This window comes from Lonchura striata, chromosome 17 (assembly GCF_046129695.1).
Source record: "Lonchura striata isolate bLonStr1 chromosome 17, bLonStr1.mat, whole genome shotgun sequence".
NCBI classification, from domain to species: domain Eukaryota; kingdom Metazoa; phylum Chordata; class Aves; order Passeriformes; family Estrildidae; genus Lonchura; species Lonchura striata.
The window spans coordinates 5,498,573-5,517,759 of record NC_134619.1 but is presented as its reverse complement, the minus strand read 5'-3'; the positions used below and the strand labels follow the sequence as shown (position 1 = coordinate 5,517,759).

At 45.5% G+C, this 19,187-nt stretch overlaps 1 protein-coding gene across 1 annotated transcript in view; it reads right to left on the bottom strand.

The window, feature by feature from the left end:
• Positions 1–348: 348 nt before the first annotated feature.
• The window catches only part of NTSR1 (neurotensin receptor 1), a 56,740-nt gene continuing 37,901 nt past the window's right edge, over positions 349–19,187 (bottom strand). Inside the window, exons 2-4 of the mRNA XM_021553529.3 lie at positions 17,715–17,916; positions 7,395–7,485; positions 349–5,121 (exon numbers count right to left, since the gene is read on the bottom strand). Of these exons, the coding sequence (XP_021409204.1) occupies positions 4,872–5,121; positions 7,395–7,485; positions 17,715–17,916 (543 nt within the window). The 3' untranslated portion in view covers positions 349–4,871. The remainder of the gene's footprint in view (positions 5,122–7,394; positions 7,486–17,714; positions 17,917–19,187) is intronic.

Here is a 19,187-nt window from a genome sequence, read left to right as displayed (position 1 = left end):
TCACAATTTCTCTGCCCAACAGCAGAGTAGGACAGCACAGATCTGATGCTTTCCACAGATCTCAGGAAGGATTTTCAGGGCAAACATCACTGCTGGAAGTGTCCTTCAAACCTAACTAGTCCCTCTATTTGTTTGCTGAGCTGAAGCCAGAAGCAGCAGCTGATGTTTGGATGCTGTTTGAGCTCAGAGTGCAGGGACAGGAGCTCTCAGGGCCCTTCTGCAGAGGACCTGCAAATCCCAGTTCAAGGCCAAGGGGATTCCACCAGTTTAGACCCCAGCCAGGGTGCCTGTGCAGATAACCAGCTATGTGATAAAGGCACATCTGCCACTTCAAGCAAAAGCAGCCCAAGCCTTAAATTTGGATATTTATTTCTTAGGATCAATAAATGACAAAATAAAATACCATACAGTACAAAGGCTATATCAGGAAATAACCATTTCAGTACACTTTGATCAGTAAATACAGTATCAATAATAGCATGTTACATTGAAAGTGTTTCCCATTGCCATACAGGAGAATTCCACACCCTCTTCTTTCCCTTTGTCACAGAAAATATCACAAAATAGACACTGACACACTTTTAACATTCATTTTTTCCCCATTGAGCAACAGGCCACAAAAAAATAAAGCACATCAACATATTGTATCTCAGAATAAAATAAAAATAAAAATAAAAAGGTGCACTTCAAAAATATTTGCCACAAATACAATATGTGCAGGACTATCAGGTGGCACAGCTGGGGAAGGACTCTGGATCACAAAGCCAGGACGCAGCATCATGAAATTTTGGATCAGCAATTTCTATTTTTTAAGCAAATCCAGACTGAGAACAGGAAGAGTGGTTGAGCTGGGATGTGAAGAACCAGGCAGAGCTCCAGCAGACACAGCTCCCACGTGCTGTGGGTGTTTGCTGGCCCTGCCCAAGTGCAGCAGCCGTGCAGCTGCACAGGTGGTGAGTTCAAAGCTGCAGCACGAGCTGTCTGCAGCTGCAGCACAGCCAGGGGCTGCTGCACTGAAGGCTGGGTGCTGGAAATGCAGAGGTCCTGCTATTGTCATGCTTACAGCATGTGCCCTGCTAACCCTCCTCGCTGATTTTCCATGGAGTTTTCTCCTGAAAAGCTCGCTGAAGTGAGGTCTCATGCACCTGACAAAAAAAGACAAGCTCAGCAGAGCATTCCAGCACTGATGGACTGGGCCTGTGGTGAGACAGCCCTGTCTGGGGGAAATTTCTGAATAGCAAAATGACTTTTTAAACCTGATTTCACACTCTGCTAAACTGATGGCTCTGGCAAGGGCACTCCGAAGAGAAACAAAACCTCAAAATAACGTTTGAAGAGGTCACTTGACAGACTCTCTTCAGAATAGAATTTCTCAGAATCCATCTGGCAGCACTTCACATCTGCGGGTTCCACAGATTTTATTCTTTTTTTAGTCAAAACAAACAGTTCCAAACACAGGGAATTTGCATAGATGAGCAGAGGCCCCAACGCTCCCCTCTGCTTCAGTGAAGAGTGCAGCCAAGGCAGGGACACAATGGATGGGAGTTTTTGTTCTGTCTAATGCCTAAAGCCATTCACACCAGATTAAATTTAAAAACCTTGTCAGGTTAGCAGTTCAGTCATTGTTAAAAGGCATCTAAAGAACCATTTCTCTGGTAAATATGGGGCATATTTTTTTCTTCTTTACTGTATCAGCTTTCCTTTACAAGGCCAGGCTGGACAGGGCTTGGAGCAACCTAGTCTAGGGAAAATGTCCCTGCCCATGGCAGGGGTTTGGAGCTGGGTGGTCTTTAAGGCCTCTTCCAATACAAACTGTCCAGTGATTCTCTGGAAATCATGAAACCATGGGGGTTTGCAGTCAGCTATCCTCACTTCTTTGAGCTCAAGGGAACCACACCTCTAAGCTGAATATAGCAAAATTAGGTGAGGAGGGAAAAGAGGATGAAACCAGCTGTAACTTACACTGCTCAGCTCAAGATTGTCAGATTTGGCCAGTGGAAGAGGTAGCTTTGAGCTGCAATCTCAAATTAAGGCCGTGGACCCAGATCTGCTTTCCTGTTAAAAGAGCTGTAGTAGTCAGCAAACCACTTGGGTAAATCCCACAAACCCCCCCAGCTCTTCAGCACTTCAGTGGCCCAACAAACACTGTGGAAGGAGTTTATGATAAGTTCACTTTTACTCCAGCTTTTTCCCACTGTCATGTCAAACCAAAATAAACCCACCAGTTTCTCCGAGCTGTGATCAAATATTCTGTAAGCTGCCAGTGTATCTCAGTAGTGAAAATCTAAATTAAGCATCTTATGTGAAAGAGCAATTTTTGTACAGTGTTTCTCCAAGATAATCAAGCACATTTCAGCAGGTTGGTGTTGAACAAGTGTAGTAGTAATGTTTAATATTTCAAAAGCAAATGAGACATGCAGGGTGTTAAATTGTAATGAAAGTCAAAGTAATGCAGATACAGCTTCCCTGCGAGGTCTCAGAAAGCTCCTCCCAGCTGCTGACTGTATTTGGAGGTGAAGTAAAAAAAATTGGGTCACCAAGAAACATTTGAAGTGTCTGGCCTGGAAGGTCAATGTTAAATGTGTGACATCAAGACTCCTCTTTCTCTTGAGGCAGATCTTTCCCCTCTCCCATTCATGGTACCTGGATTTTGCCACTAGGCAGGATGAGCAGGTCTTCTTCTTCCAGCCTGCCCAAGCCATTTCACACACACCATACACACAAAATACTTGCTGTTTTCTCACAGCTTTCCTTCTGAAGAGATCAGCCTCCCTTATTCCTCTTTGTTTCAATTTATTTATTTGTGTGTCACTCCCTGTCAAAGAGGAGTCAAAAGTCCATGAGCAACAAAAGTGCTTGGTCAAATATAATCTCTGCTCTCTGCTTGGTACAACCAGGGCAAGAAATCACAGGAAGGCATGACAGAACAGAGCTTGCAGTTTGGCTGAATCAGAAGGAACTGAAGCACCTCTGACTTTTATTTGGAGCCCTTTCTATTGCAGGGTTTCACCTCCCATCCCTGGCAGGTGTGGCTGATGGGCTGCCATGGTGGCTAGCTGGGTACAGGCTCTAAATGCCCCAAAACTAGTCACTCATCACCAACAACTCACAGCAAATGCCCCCAAACTGGTGTTTCCTGTTTGTGCTGAGCCCAACAGGACCTAAACCACAAGTCCAGCGAGTTGGACTCAAAGGTTCTTGTGAGTCCCTTCCAACTTGACCTGTTCTGTGATTCTGTGATGCAACATCCGTAGCAGGAGATGTCACCAGTGCTTCAGTAACTGGTCTCCATCACTGTGTGACCCTCACTTGGGCCAGCCCACACCTCCAGCACTGTGGCTTCAGTTAGGGACCACAGGTGCTCATCAGCTGAAGGGTGACACGGGATGGGCAAAGCCAAGAAAGCCAAACTGAGCTGACTTTGTCACCTTTCAGAGGCAAGTCCTGCTCTCCTGATGACATGTGGGGTGAAAAGGGACACCAGGTCACCACCAGCACAGGGTGATTGGTCACTTCCAGGTTTTTGCAGGTCACCATCTGGGGGAAAAAGCCCTTTAGCTTGTCCCATAGCCCTGTTACTTCAGTACTAAAGACTGGAGCAATTTGTTGTATCATATAAGGGGCTGTTAGAGATGGAACCATATGGGGGAAAAGCTCATGCTACCTCTCCTTACCAGCTGGGAAATTTCAAAGAGAATTTTCAGGTCTTGTTTCTGTTCCTCTGGCTTGTTAAAACAAAGTGGGTTTAAAGTGAAGACTCCCCAGTTTAGACTTTCTTATGCTCTGCATTTTAACTATCTGAATATTGGGGGTACAGATGGGTGTGCCAACAGTTCTGGTAGCAAAAAGTAATACAAGAAAAGGTAGAACAAGGGGACCTGCTGCCTACAACTGCTAAATATGAGATGTCAGCCTTGTGAAAATGGCACGGAAAGAAGTAAAACTGGAATAAGAATGGGAAAAATCTGAACGTCCCACAGAACTGAGGCAGATTGCTCTTATCTCAGCAGCCTGGAGCCCTCATGAGCTCAGAGTTTTCTCATCTCTTAATGCAGGCCAGCAAACTGTTCTCCCTGGTAAAAAATAGGATTTGGCTGTATGGCAAAAGGAAGATTTTCGATTTCTGTTCATTTTCAGCACTCCATCTGGGCACAGCCTCTGCATCCTTGACTTTGCCAGAGACTCTGCTGCTACGGGTGCAGTGGTACCAAAGCCAGGCACTGTGGATGCCCTAAAGCCAAAGGTGACCCCACTCCCCAGGCCACAGCCACCCCAGCCTAGGTAAGGCATCATCTGTTCTTATTTAATTTCAAGGAGCCAGAGCGGCTCTCTTGAGCACCTCGGTCATATTCCTCACAATGGAGATATATTTCTAAAATAACCACCTGGCTCCCTGAGTTTTCACTCCTCACTCATTGAACATCCCACAGATGAGCATATCCATTCTCCAAGAACATCCCTTTCTGTTCAAAGCTTCTTTCTCCTCATCAAACTCTCTGCTTGGTGCCACCAGGAGACGTGATCTCAAACCCTTGGATGTGGACATGGCATCTCTGCACTGAGAACAGGATGAAATGCAGAACAGTTTTGCCTAAGTTGAACACACTTTGGCTTCCCAGTTAACACCACATCTGGATTTATGCCAGACTGAAGTTACAATACATGTAGACATTACTCACAAGAGGCAAGGCCAATGCTTGAAAATAACCTCAAAGTTACTGGCAGAACAAAGCCTATTTTTTCCAACAAAAATGACTTTGCTAAACACATTTGTGTTATGTGAATTTGGAGACCATGCATGAAAGTCACAGAGGCCTCTCTCAAGTTTTGACTCCACGATGAATTGCGTTCCTCCTCCTCCTCCTTTGGCTTCAGTACGTAGTTTCCCTTGTGACCTGGCTGGAAAAGGTGTGGTTGCTGGAGATGCTGTTGGATTTCCTGGTGAAGGCCAGTCGTTTCTTCTTCTTCCTCCATGGCAGGCACAGGATGGTGAGTGTGGAGAGGAAGATCTGGCGGAAATTTGCCGACACCAGGTTGTAGAGGATGGGGTTGATTGCTGAGCTGACGTAGAAGAGGACATTTGTCAGCATGTAGAAGTAGTGGTAGAAGTTGTACAGGAAACTGGAAGAACAGATGAAAGATAAAAATCTGAGTGTGAAGAACTCAAAGTCACAAGGGTGAGAAAAACAGGAGCTGCTTCCCAGCTAACCTTTCTAGGCTGCAAACATGAGCTTACCAGAGGTGCCTGAGCCACCACAGCCCATCTACATCTCCATCTGGAACTGGTCAAACTTGGACCAGATGACTTTGTGAAGATATTGCCCCACTCACCAGCAGTTAGTGACTTATTTAAGCCCTGGATCCAGACAAGACATTTACCTCATGCATTCATTTTTCTTTGGAAGTAGTCATTCTGGAAACTGAGAGGCCAGATGGAAATTCACTTCTGTGTCATACATACACATTAGCTTGACTTTTTTGGCTGCAGTTCTGATCTACAGAGGTTGCAGAAGAGCCAAAGTCCAGGAACAGATGCAGCTCTCTCCTCCCTCTGGCAGTGAGAGCAGCAGCAGCTCATTCAATGGGTCCCTGGGTTGGGATTTGTCCATAGTGTGGGACAGCATTTCCTGTTCTGGGGGCAAGCTGATGACAGCACACTTCTGAAACACATCCTAACCACCACAATTTAATGTTTTCAACTACAGCTGGTTGAAAATGTTTTATTATATTTTATGCTTTTGCATAGATCTTTCCTTGGGCCAACTGAGAACAACAGCCCTGAGCTAGTAAAGCATTTATAAACACCACGGGTCTCATTTTCAGGAAGATGTTCCTCAGAATAATTTATCTTGGTGAAAATTGCAGACCTTTTTTCTAGTCTGAGCAGTGTCTAACAAAAGATAAATAGAAGAGTGCTGGACTATGTTGCCCATCCCTTCACACCCCCTCAGCACTGCCAAGGACTGCATGGCCCATCCAGTTCTTACAGGCAGAGTTTCTCTGTGTAGTTGTGAAGAATTAATATTGGAAAAATGTCTCTTCTTCAGGGGCAAGGCACATATGTTTATAAATGAACATGCCAAGCTGCTGCAAACTGTTGGTTAGCCACCAGACTGATAGTTCACTATCGTTCTGAAAATTCAGTATTTTCCTAAAATCACTCATGGTTTTAAAAAGAAGAGGAAAATATTATGTGAATGGAGCCACAATGCATAAATACCCACTAACTGCAGACAGATTTCCCTATCCCTCTTGCTCAAACCGAATGCAGTCTTTACATAATTGAACAGTGCCTTAAGTGCCTTTCATATAGTAAAGCAAAGGAGAATCAAGATTTTGTCCCAGTGTGTGCCTAGAGCTCTGTTTTCATGACTGAAGATAGATTTTGGATTTTACTGTGGCTGGGTCCACAGTCCCATTCAGTAGACTGCCATATCCTAATTTATTACATTTTGTGTTTGGAGTTGATAGAATTTTAAGTTTTTATTGTTGTTCTGCCTTTTGGTATTGTAGATTTTGTTTTCCTTTCCCTTGAAAGAAACAGGCCCGGTGTCAGGGAGATCAGGGATGTAACACCATGGGAGGAGACACAAGAGAGCATCCCTTGGCATCTCAGGCTTCCTCGGTGCGTGTCCCCAGACAGCATTAGCTCTTAATGACATAATTAAAAATAATAATTAGTTTTGTGGATGCTGTGCTGAAGAGCCTGGCCTGGAGCCTCAGAAAGGAGCAGGGGGTGCCTTTGCACATCTGTGAGCAGTACATGTGTGTCTGTGCAATTATCCCAGAATTCTCTGGCAATCTGGCATTTCCCAATCAGCAGCAACTGCTGGCATTTCATTTTGATCCACTCCCTGCAGAACCCAGTACATAACCTGGCCCAGGCTCAGTAAGGAGCACAGCTATTCCCCCACCTGTGTCATCTCCCCTGTCAGAGAGGAAATGTGGCCTCGTGGAGGTAAATTGTGTGCAGACAGAGGTGCTGCATCTTAGGGCTGGGGATCAATATCTCTGAAATCCACTCTGGATGTACCAACCCCTCCGTCCAAATGTCATTTCATCAAGGGCTGCCAGACTGAAGTGTGTGGTTGCAGCCCTCAGGAGGAGGAGGAGGAGGGGCTGATGATGCCTTTTGGTTCAAAATAATGCTTCCTGAGGGATTTAGGAAAAACAAAAACTCTTAATTTGCCTGGCAAACACTGAGACATTCAAAAGAAAAATCAACCAAAACAGCAATTAGGTTTTGGGACTTGAACCCCTCGATTGGAGAACACCTTTGTCCCCAGATCCCCAGCTCCACCTCCACGTCTGTGGGTGCCCTGGCATCCCCAGCCCCAGCCTGAGCCCCCAGCCTGTCCTGGCACAGGGGGACGTGTCCCCACGTTGTCACTCACTCTGTCCAGTGGCTGGAGGGGACATAGCAGAACATGAGGCGCCGTATGTGGTAAGGGAGCCAGCAGACCACGAAGGCAATCACCACAGCACCTGCAAGGCAGGAAAAAACTTAACTTTGTAATAAATAAAAAGGTCTTTGTTCATCAAAACGAGCATTGAAGGAGATAAGAATTTGGACTGAGTACAGAATGCAACTAGCATAGAAGACTGTGTGACTAATTATATACAACTTTTAGACCAAGGACAATCTGCAGGGAAGACGAGGAGCCTTCATCCCTACGACCACCAAGGGCAGAAAAAAAGACCCCCAGCAAATGATTGCACCAGCGTAGAGTTCATCGAGAGAAAATACGTCAACTGGAAAAAAAAATGGGACTATAAAAACAAAAAGGTCAAAGGGGGAAGGTGCACCATGGCAGAGCAGAGGCTCCCCGGCCACCCAGCGCTGTTCTTTTGCTTGATACAGCTTGCTTAATAAATTCTTGTTAATTGATTTATCTATAATTAGCCTCCCCAATTGAATTTGTCCATAACAACTTTGTGAGCAATTCTCCAGCAGGCCGAAAAAGGGACGTGCCTGCTGGGGTTTAATTTCTGTAACCGTTTTCCTGCAGCCCCACTTGCTCTTGCAGTGCTGTAGTGCAAAGGATTAATAACCCTGAGGGACAACCAGCCTGCAAATGTCTGCAAAAACAAGCAAAACAGAAGTAATGGAGAGCAGCACTAAGCACTGGGGCAGGGACATGAGGAACAGTAGAAGGTACAGATGAAGGACTGGCCATGCCTGGCACAGACCTGGCTCAAAGGAAACTCTGTTTGCATCTGTGTTTCACACCCTTGTGGCACGGGGTATTTTGTCCATGGCATTCACAGCTGCTGTATGTTTTTCATCCAGGTAGACAGGGAGCCAGGCCACTCTAATCCCATTAGTTTGTTATGTGGAGCCACTGGCCATGGGCCCCACAGTGCTGAGCATCATTAAATTGCTCTTTCTAGGGGCAGGGCTCATCCTTTTGTTCTACATTTGTGCCATACCTGGGATTACAACGTGTTTGGGTCTGGATTTTGTCATAATAAAAATGATCAATTAAGGGATAAGCAGAGAAAGACACTATTGCTTCTTTCCTTTCCAGATTCTGAGGGATGTCAGACAATGGAAAATAAAATGCAACAACTCTGAGGCATAAAAGTGCTGTTGATAGAGTGCATTTATCAGTCTGGACTAAAAAGTAGATATATCAGGCAATCAAGAGAAAATTTTGTTGCCTTCTGTAATATACGTTTCAACTTCTGTATGGAACAGCAGTATTCTAGCAGAATCCTAGCAGGAAATAAAGAAATCTCAGTTAAAACATAACACAATAAAAGGCAAGAAGAAAATAAAGACTAAATAAAATAACTAAGTTAATTTTTGGTCCCAGATTTGCTCCACAGACAACAAGGGACACATCACTCTTGTCCTGTAAGGGGCTGGGAGGCAGCAAAGCTCTGCTCCAGAGTAAGGTACCACAAGTGCAATGTTGATTTGGCATGTGGAGCCAAAGGCTGGAGGCTTTGCTGCCTTGGGGTTGAAAATATTTATGTGGCTATGTCCCAAACCCATCCCAGAGGGACCATGTTGTAGCTCAAGAAGATGTGTTCCCTTGGATAATGCAGTCCAGGAGGAATAAGTCTAGCTGTGGCTGCATCTCCCCATCACTGATGCTTAGCTAAGAGGCACAGGAGAGCAGAAATTAAATAATCCCTGGTGTCCAGATCCCTACTCACACCCTACTCCAACTCCATGAGCTCCCTCTCCCATTAAACACACAGCTAACAGTGGAGAAGGTTCTATTCCATGATGCATGACAGCATCTTCCAAGAATGCTGCAAAAGCCATTTAGCCAATGAAGATTTAAGCAACTGAAGGGACATGTTTTGGAGAGAAGGCTAGAGGGTCTGTTTTTATTCTCTTGTCCAAGTGAATTCATTTTTTCAAACTGTTTTTTGGCTGCTCTCTGGCCACAGTGATCACAGATGTAACTCATCACCAGACAGCCTGAAGCCCTTCAGATGCCATCAAGAGAATGAATCTGACCTGTGTCTGATCCTTCCCTGAGGAGCTTTGATGGGACTTTGGCAGGAGAGCCCCTGCACGGTGTGTGGCACAGGAGAGTGGGGACATCCCTGGGAGCTCGGTGGGAGTGTCGCTGCCTGCCTTGTCCCTTCACATCTCTGAGCACCTGCTTTTGGCCACCTCCAGAAATGCATTTCTCTGTCAGATGGGCCTTTGGGATGGAGCAGTCTCCCCCTTGATTCTCCAGCATTTCCCTCCCAGGAGCTGCAGGAGAAGCCAAACTCTCCAGCCTCTCCTCCGGCATCCTCAGCCAACGGGAACGAGCCAACATCCCAGCTCCAGCCCATCTGCTCTCCTGCACAGAATTAGCTGCATTTTCAGGCTGCAAAAGCAGCTTCCCAAATGGCTCCAAACACAGGTTCATTCAGGCACATCACCATTCTTGCAGAAACCTCCACACGCTGGCACTCCTCAGCTGCTCACCCCTGTGTGCAGCTCTTTAGGAACGGCAGGATCCGGATTCTTTCGACAGCCAATTATAAGAATCTCACACATCTGCTTGTTAAATTTACCAACACGTTAAATGAAAGTGGTTTTCTCCTGGTAAATGATCTCTGCTTCTGCTGCTCAGGCAATGCTGTGCCAAATAATATGGATCTATAGTAACAAAAACACATATTGAGAGAAGTATCTGCTTAACATCAACAATTAAGTAATCTGTGATAATTCTGTAATATCACATGCAATCACTCCGCAATTAAATCTCTATTAAACATGTGAAGTGCACTGGAGACACTTATGGTCTGATTTGGAAGTCCCAGCTGGGTGACACACTGTGCAGTTCTGTGCTGCACAGATTAGGAGATCCCGACCTGAATTTGTCACCCTTAATCCGTATGTTTTCATTTTACCATACAAGGGATCAAGCAGATTTAGGATGGCAATCCTGCCCTCCTGAGTCCTTTCCCCTGGGAGGAATATGAAACACGAGACTGTGTTAACTTTCACCTAATACCGAATGAAAATTCCCTTTTCTTCCAGATACCTGGTTCCTTTTCCTGCTGTTTTGTTCTGCCTGTCAAAATGGTTGAGCTGTAAAACAAATCCTGGGCAAACAGTCTGCCAAAATGATTTTTTTATTGTTGTTATGAGCTCCTAGGATGTGTTCTTCATCATCAAAAGCTTGACACATGGGTTCCTTTGGTGGAGTAATAAGGAGCAGGTCAGCCTGCTGGAGCTGAACACTGCAGGGGAAGGGTTTGACTCAATATGTGATGGGATCACTGTCCAGGATGGTGTTTGTGAGGTTGGAGGTTTCCTGCCTTTATTTTTTGAACTAAAAATAAACCAGACACATCCCTCACTTCTAATTAATTCAATAAGGTTCTAATAGGAGCAGTGCTGCTCAGTGAGCTTCTGATATTTCCCATAATTGAGCAAATGAGGTGCCAAACCTCAAGGCTGGGGAGTGGATGTGGGACCCCAGCAAGGTGACCCCAGTGTGCCAGGGGTGGCAGGGAAGGATCCTTCCGCCAACGTATGCTTTCCTTTCCCTTCTAAATCAAACTCCCAATTTAAATGTGTACTAAATCATGAATTATTACATCCTGTGTCTTTCTATTTTGTCTTATAATGGCTCTTTTCTCTGCCTGTTTGAACTGCATGCCAAGGAAGAAGGGGAGAGGATGGAGGAGTGGCAGAGGATGAGCCCTGGTTTGTTTTTCCTTCAGGAAGTCCTGCAGAGAGAAACATCAATTCTGACTGACATCTTTTTCATTGTGAGGAGACTTAAACTGTGCCAGTCTCAACTCTCAGACTAAATTGGACATGGCAGCAATCCTGAAGTTAAATTCTATTAAATCACACTGGGTATTTTATTTTGCCTTGTGTGTATCCTGGGCTGAGGCTGGGAACCTGCCCTGCTCCAGGAGCTCCTTGGGGCTAGCCTGTGCTCGGGGCAGGGCACCATGAGAGGGAAGCCCATGGTTTGGCTGGTGTGGCTGAGCTCAGGAGTGATGCTCAGGAGGGTTTCCAGCCCCCATGCCTTGGTGGGGCCATGTGAGGTTGGGAGTGACTCAGAGCCCGGGACAGCGATGGCTGAGGAGCCACGGCCGCTGACTCACCCGGGAGCTGCTGCAGCACAGAGCTCAGCTGGGCTGGTGTCCTCCTCCTCCTCCTCCTCCTCCTCCTCCTCCTCCTCCTGCATCTCCTCCAGCCCCTCTGGGATGCTGAGTCACAGCCCTGCAGCCCCAGGGTGGCCCTCGGCGAGGGCATCCCCTGTCCTGTCCTCTTCCTCTAGCAGAGGCAGAAGAGGGATGCTGTCCCTTCCTAGAACCACTCCTGCTGCTGCTAGGCCTCCAGAGAGGCTCAGATCCACCTTCCCTTGATAGTTTTGTCCAGACTATTTCAGCTAATTTATTTCTTTTTCCCTGCATTTGAAGGGGAGCTGAGCCACATAGAGATGTGGAGCAGCACGGTGGAATTCCTGAGCAGAGGCAGGAGCTGTTTGGGGAGGCATTGCCCCCCCTGAACAACAGCTCTCAGCCTTTTCTGTGTTTCAGACTCATCCCCAATGCTGCCCAAGGGGTGCACACCCACCAGCTGGCACTAATGAGGTGTACAAAAGTTATCAGGCCTGTGTCAGAGTGGTTTTTGGAGAAACAATCCTTGTATATCCCAACCTCCTGGGTTTTATATACTTATTTAGTTGATGACATTACAAGAGAACCTCTCCCAAAGTGCTGCTTGATATGAGAGGTGGTGAAAGCTGGGCCAAAGCAGGCACAGCTGGCACTGCCTCGTTAAACCTCGAGGTGCTGTTTATATTAACATGATGTTCTACCTGACAGGCTGTTGGCAATATTTATATCAGCAGGCCCCAAAGTAGGGATTGCAGGAGCCCAGTAAAATTAAAACTACTTATGCTGGTATTTGGGTCATAAGGCTGTGGAATAAGGGATTTCCATAAAAGTCAGTAACAATCAGCAGGGTTTGGGGACCACCAGCAGGAACCAGGAGTACTCAGGAGAGCAAAGAAGAAACTGTGAGTAACAGTGAACTTGAGAAGTCCTCAGCTCCTTTAAACACCACTGAAAACACTCAACATTTGCTGGATACAATCTCCTAATTCTCCTGAATGTATGATTGAAGAAACCCTACATTCTTCTTTATTAGTGAAAGTGAGATAGCACAGTGAATGGAAAAATCTTTTGGCATTCAAAATCAACATATTTCACTCAGACTATATTCTCTGATTTTTAATGGCTTCAGAGACAGATTTGAAAATAGATGTGAATTGCTATCCCAGCTCACACCAGTGGTTATATCATCCCCTGGCACCAGTTCCATCCATAAGGAGCAAGGCAGAAAATACAGATTAAAGCTGGCCCAAGAACAGGCACTAGCAAGCAGCACATCACTGCTGTCCCAGGGTATACTGGGGTCTCTTCCCAGGTTTCCTTCTGAGGTAATTATTCTTTTTGAAATTAGAGAAGAGGTTGCTTGATTCCATTTAAACTTCATTCATGCCATTTCCCCAGGAGATGTCTGGATATTTGAAAGAGAAGAAGAAAGGAAAAGAATTTCCCTTTGAAAGGTAGAGAAGGAATCCCATTTTATCCTCACCAGGTTCAAGTCTCTTTCTATTTGGTGAGATCAGGTGCAACCTGAACTGGCTTCCCCTGCAGCCTTTTCTTCTTTCCTCTCCAGTTTTGAGTTTCACGTATCCTTTGTTCCTCCCAGAACAGTTTCTGCTCATCAAAGGGACCCTGGAGCTGTATTCACTGCATGCTTCTGCAGTGACTAAACCCCTGGCCAGACTTCATGTTTAGAATCACATTAGTTCACTTTTTAAACACTCGCATTGTCACGGCTTAACACCTGGAAAATCTGCTTCCAGGGCATGGCCAAAGCTGGAGTTTTCTGCAGAGATGCAGCCACAAGAACCTGCAATTCCTGCAGCAATGCTGTGCCAGGCCAAGCTGTGGTGCCAGCAAAGGGACACATCTTGGGAGAGGGGAAAAAAGAGATCCCCTGCCCCAGGAGGTGCAGCCACCCCTGGTTTTTGCTCCTTGGAGGGTGTCAGAGCACTCTGATTCTGCTTGTTTTATCTCACTTGGCAAGCTGCAAAGTAAACCTACAACTGCAAACATCTCTGGGAAATATATACAACTGTTAAATAGGTAATTTATCCTCCCAAATTTCAGTGTGACACTTCAGCTGTTAAGATCAGCTTCCACTCAAGCTTAATGCCACAGGGGCTTCGCTGAACTCCACTTGGAGTTGCTCAGACTTTTTATTAGAGATACAAAGTGCCATTAATTTTATTCCTTTCTTGAAAAGAAATGATTCATGAACAAATAAATTTGCTTTCCTTAGAATATAGGAATTATGAAATACAACTATTTAAGGAGCTTAAGACTGGTGCTCTTCTGTGTATTGTGGCTGCAAAGTATGAGCTATTTCTGTCTGTAGGCTGGTTAAACTAAATCTCATGGCAATATTCTCCTCCTGAAATGAATAATTCAGACTTGGAGCATTGGTAAGGAGAAACAAATGGACTCCTCAAAGTATCTTTTCAGAAGGGGAATTATTAATGCACAAATTAATGAAATATGTGGATGCATCATTAATTCTTGGCCTTTGTCTTATATTACTTGACGAGATACAGAGGCCCCAAAATCATAATTTAAAAATTCACAGACGTTCAGTAAAAAATGCATCTTGACTTTATCTGCTAAGAGGCATTTTACTGAAGCATCACCCAGCCAGCTGCGGGAGACTGAAGGATATTCTTTTAATTGCTTAAACCTTTAAGTGCTTTATAATTGCTTTCACTAAGCAGCTTCAGTAACAGAGCAAACGCTACCTGGAACTCATTACATTTTAATAGGCTTAGCCAACGTCCCCTTGCAAAGCCTCCTCTTGATGTCCATCAATTTGTCTCAATGTTGTTATCAGAGCTCAGCTGTGCCATTCAGTAACTCCTGCCTTCCTTCCATCCATGTGGGAGCTGGTCTGACAGGTAGCCAGGAGCTGCTGAGGGCTGCAGGCAGGTGTGTTGGTGGGGTATCAGTCCATGCCACAAAACTGCCCCCTTTCCAGAAGATATTTTGGCTGAACAGAGCTTTCATCCCGAGCCAAGCTCGAATACACCCTGATTTTTTGAGCAGCAGGGAGAATTGGGGTTGTTCAGCCTGGAGAAGGCTCCAGGAAGAACTTGCTGCAGCCTGAAGGAGCTCCAAGAAGGCTGGAGAGGGACTTGGGACAAGGACTGGAGTTACAGTTCAAGGGGAATGGCTTTAAAATGAAAGAAGGAAGGGTTAGACTGGATATTAAGAAGAAATTCTTCTCTGTGAGAGTGCTGAGGCTCTGGCACAGGGTGCCCAGAGAAGCTGTGGCTGCTCCATCCCTGGAAGTGTCCAAGGCCAGGCTGGATGGGGCTTGGAGCAATCTAGGACAGTGGAAGGTGTCCCTGCCCATGGAAGGTGTTGGAATGAGATGAGTTTTAAGGTCCCTTCCAACCCAAACCATTCCATCATTCATTGTTCTGGTGTGTGTGTGTGCATGTGAGTATTTAAGGTTATTTAGAATTTTATCAAGTGATTGGCATATCAGGCTGTGCAATTAGAAAACTTCACTTTTCTGTGAAGCATCACACAGCTTTGGGAGGCTCAGCATTCCAGAGATCCAACATAGCCAAGGAACAGAAATGTGAATTGGAGGTGGTTTAATGGAAGGAATTGGATGGGTGAAGGAGGGTATGGAATCTCTTGGTGGAAAGTATTTTTAACAACAGAACTGGTTGCCTTGATATCCTCAGTAGAAAAGCTGGGAAGCTGCAAGTGCCTGGAGCCCTCTGAATTTGAATCCTCACACCTGGTGAACTCTGACAGCAGAGAGGGAATTACAATCAGGAATCTCATGCTCACTGATTTAATGAGTTGGCTCCCAGGCAACAGGCCTGACACATTCCTTGATCCTGATCAGCCTCATTATTTTGTACATGACCACAGTCAGACAGAGCCAAGAAAATACACAAATGCTACCAAAAGGGAGGAAAAGACTGTTGTGGATGTTTTGAATGGCGCTGTTAGCCTGGCCACTTTTAGCCCTTATTTCAATGTAAACAAACACTTAATCCCAGTACATTTGGAGCAAGGAAGTTTTTTTCTACTCTGATCTTATCCAACAGCTCTGCACACCATGAATGACAAAAAAACTGTTTTCTATGCACTCCTTTTACTAGTTCTGAAACATTTCACCCTTAGACCTAAATCAGCCTTCCCTGTACCTCAGGGCAAAGTTCACTTTTGGGAATGGAAAATACTTTTACCCCCATGAAGCTCTGATACTCTGCCAGCAGTTTTATAAGAGGGGACAAATGTCATTTTTCTTTTCCCACCCTCTTCCACAAATGAGCCCAGACTCTGTTCATGATTTTGGCTGTCATGGATGCTAGAATAAGTCATGTGAATCCTTGTGTATTTTTTGCTACTTTTCAGACAGCTCAGACTTGGGTTATTAAAATGCAAGTCATAAGGAACAGGTGACAAAAGTAAGTGTGAATCAAGCACCTCCAGTAATGAAGTGCATCTGAAAAAATGAAATGCACAGAATTTCACTCCCATTTGCTAGATAAAGAGAGCATTTCTGCATGGTGGAGTGAATCACAGACAAAAGTGAGGCAGGATTTTTTTTTTATTTTCTGAATCTTCCTTAGCACAGTAATGCAACAAACAGCTGCCCTCTCATTGCCTCCCAACAGGGAGGGCAGCTCAGTGCAGCTGCTGGGGTGGCCCTGAGGAGATGCCTGGAATATCTGGGCATCCCTGCATGATTGGGCCCCATGGTGCCACATCTGACCCACTTTTGAACCACCTCAGGCTCCAGATGAAACCCTCACTTTTGCCAAACATTCTCAGCTTTTGCGGTAGACAGCAAACACAAAAAATTGCCTGGAGAAGAAAAAGAGGAAGCAGAAGAAGATGAAAAAGAAAATTATGCTTATTGTTCAGAAAGTGAAGGGTTGTTTTTCAGATGCTTGGAGGAGATGTGGACCTGTGGGTGAGGGGTGCACTTCCTCCAGTGCTGAGGAATGCCAGATGCAAATTTAGGTTTCTCTGCTATTATTCATGAAGAGCTCTCTCAATGATCAAAGAGGATACAATACTAAAAGGAGAGAGGGAGAGGTGTGTGAGGTGGTGTAGTACAAGTGACAAATGGCAGCTTCTCACTTCATGGCAGCAGGCAGAAATGTTAAAAACCAGAAAAAGACAGCAAGGAGCAGAGTCCTTGTAGGCTCCATGGGGAAGCAAGGCTCCCTCCTCACCCAGCCCTGGATAACAGTTCATTGGGGTGCAGGGACAGTAAACAAACACAGTCTAACAAGGTAATTGTGGGGAATTTAATGTATCCTGTATTTTTCTTTCCTTTTTCTCAGTAGGCATGTCCCACTTGGAAGATGAGATGCCCACGTGGCTCACCTATGGCACAGGCAAGGAGTGATGCATGGGATGCATTCCATGTGAAAAACAGCTGGAAAAATGTCCTGGAGGCTCCTGGTGCCTTCTCTAGGGATTTCTCTCACTGGAAACCTGGTTTGAGCCAAAGCCTTTCAAATACCAAGATGCCCCATCCCTGGAAGTGTCCAAGGACAGGTTGGACAGGGCTTGGAGCACCCTGGGATAGTGAAAGGTGTCCCTGCCCATGGCAAGTGTTTGGGACTAGGTGAACTTTAGGTTCCCTGCCAACCCAAACCCTTCTAAAGGCACCAGAACATCAGAAAGATTTCTGCTAACAAATTCTCCCCATCTCATGTTTCAAACCATTATGGGCACACTTCGTTAGCTATTTTGGGTACTATTTTTGAGCACCTTTTGCTTTATCCTCTCTAAGGTTAAGCTACCAGGTTCTTTGGTCTTTTCCTCAGCTTATTTAATCAACACATCCACTACTCTGCAGTACAGCTCAGTTCCTGAGTGCAGAATCTTTTATTTAAGCTCTGTTTGAACCAGAGCTCTGCAGAAAAAGAGAAGCAATGAAACAACACAAGCAAGGCTTAAATTGCTGTCGACTAAATCACTAAAATGCTGGGTTGGTTTTGCTTTTCCAGAGCGAGCAGGTCTGCTCGTTAGCTTTGCAAACCAACAAGCAAAGACAAAAGGAGAGGGCAGAAGGTTTTCCAGTTTCCACCTGTTACTCTTCAATTGCATTTATTTGGCCACCTCCAGGCCGGGGCACAGCGAGGGAAGGCGATACTCACGCAGGACCCGGACGCCGTGCTTCAGGGCTTGCACTCTGCTGGGCTCCATGGACATGCTGAGCATGGTCTGCTGCCCACCAATGGTGCACACCTGGTTCTCCTGGGCCGCCTGCTTGAACATCACCAGCAGCTGGTTGGCAATGATGGTGTTGAGCACGGAAATGACGACCATGGGGAACACGAAGGAGATGAAGGTGTTGACCTGCAGGGGAGAGATGGGGCACAATCAGGGATAGGAGCAGCGGAGCAGGAGGCTGGGTTTTATTTCTCAAAGCAACAGAGGAACAGCCTGCAGTGGAGAGCTTTCCCTCCTCTTACTCAGCTGGTTTTGAAGGTTTGTTGTACAGAGGAAGAACTCAAACGCTGCTGACGCAGGTTCATTCATGTCGGTCAACACCTAAAAAAGGCAAAATCATTCACATCTAATGACATTCTTTTTCCATTTTCGGTGCAGTTCATTGCCAGAAATGAAACACACCATTGATCTTTTCATCTCACAACCAGCAGGATGCTGTTTAGCTGTCATCATGCATAGCGTGACCTCTAAATAACATCGTGTTATTGTCCTTTTCCTGTATTATGAGCACTCCTTGGCATCTTTTTAACTATCTTTTTTTGTCTTGTGTCCTTTCCTTGTAGATTTAATGACAGCGTTTTGTTACTTCATAACTACGTTAAATAAACCTTGTGCCTTAAAGGATTAAAATTGATCAGAATAAACAAGTGGAAATTGTAATGTTTTTAGTACAAATTATTTGATTACTACCGTTTTGATAAAATTAAATGAAAGATCAAATTAAGCAGTGATTGAATCAAGTAGGAGTCACAGTTCATGTCAAATGCAGGAAAGCTTTTGGGCTGTTTAGAAACCCCAGCAGAACTGAGCTTGGCAAAGGGCAGCCCAGGGAAACAGAGGCACGTGTAGGGTTTGCCTGCACACCTGCAAGGCTGCCATGGTGGGATGGGGGCTGCTCTGCTTAGCCCAAGAGCTCATCCTCTCTGCTGGATGGCACAGGAGGAGACTCAGCAAGTCACTCAGCTGAGTGTGGAACAAATCAAAAGCCCTTCAAGTGTTTAGAATTTCACAATATTGACAGGAATTAACCCGTGCTGCAAATGGCTGTGAAAGCAATTGCATTAGAAGTAAAAAAAAAAAAAAAAAAAGACAAAACGATGAAACTATGAAACTCAAGAGGGAATTTGCTCAGTGGGAGGGCTCAGTCTGACTTTTTCTCCAGACAGGGACTTATCTTTCACCTCAGTGATGTAGGACACACAACAACCCTGCACTCCAAGCCAACCCCAGGTCCCTCTGCAGATTGCAAAACCTCATCTAGAGACAGGTGCTCCATCTGCTGGGAGGGAGATATCCCCTCTCCACCCACCCACCCCTGCTGGACCATCACCACGGTGGACAAGGTTCTCTGTACACCCTGTGTCTGGTGCAGGTTTGTGGGCTCTGTGCTCTGGAGG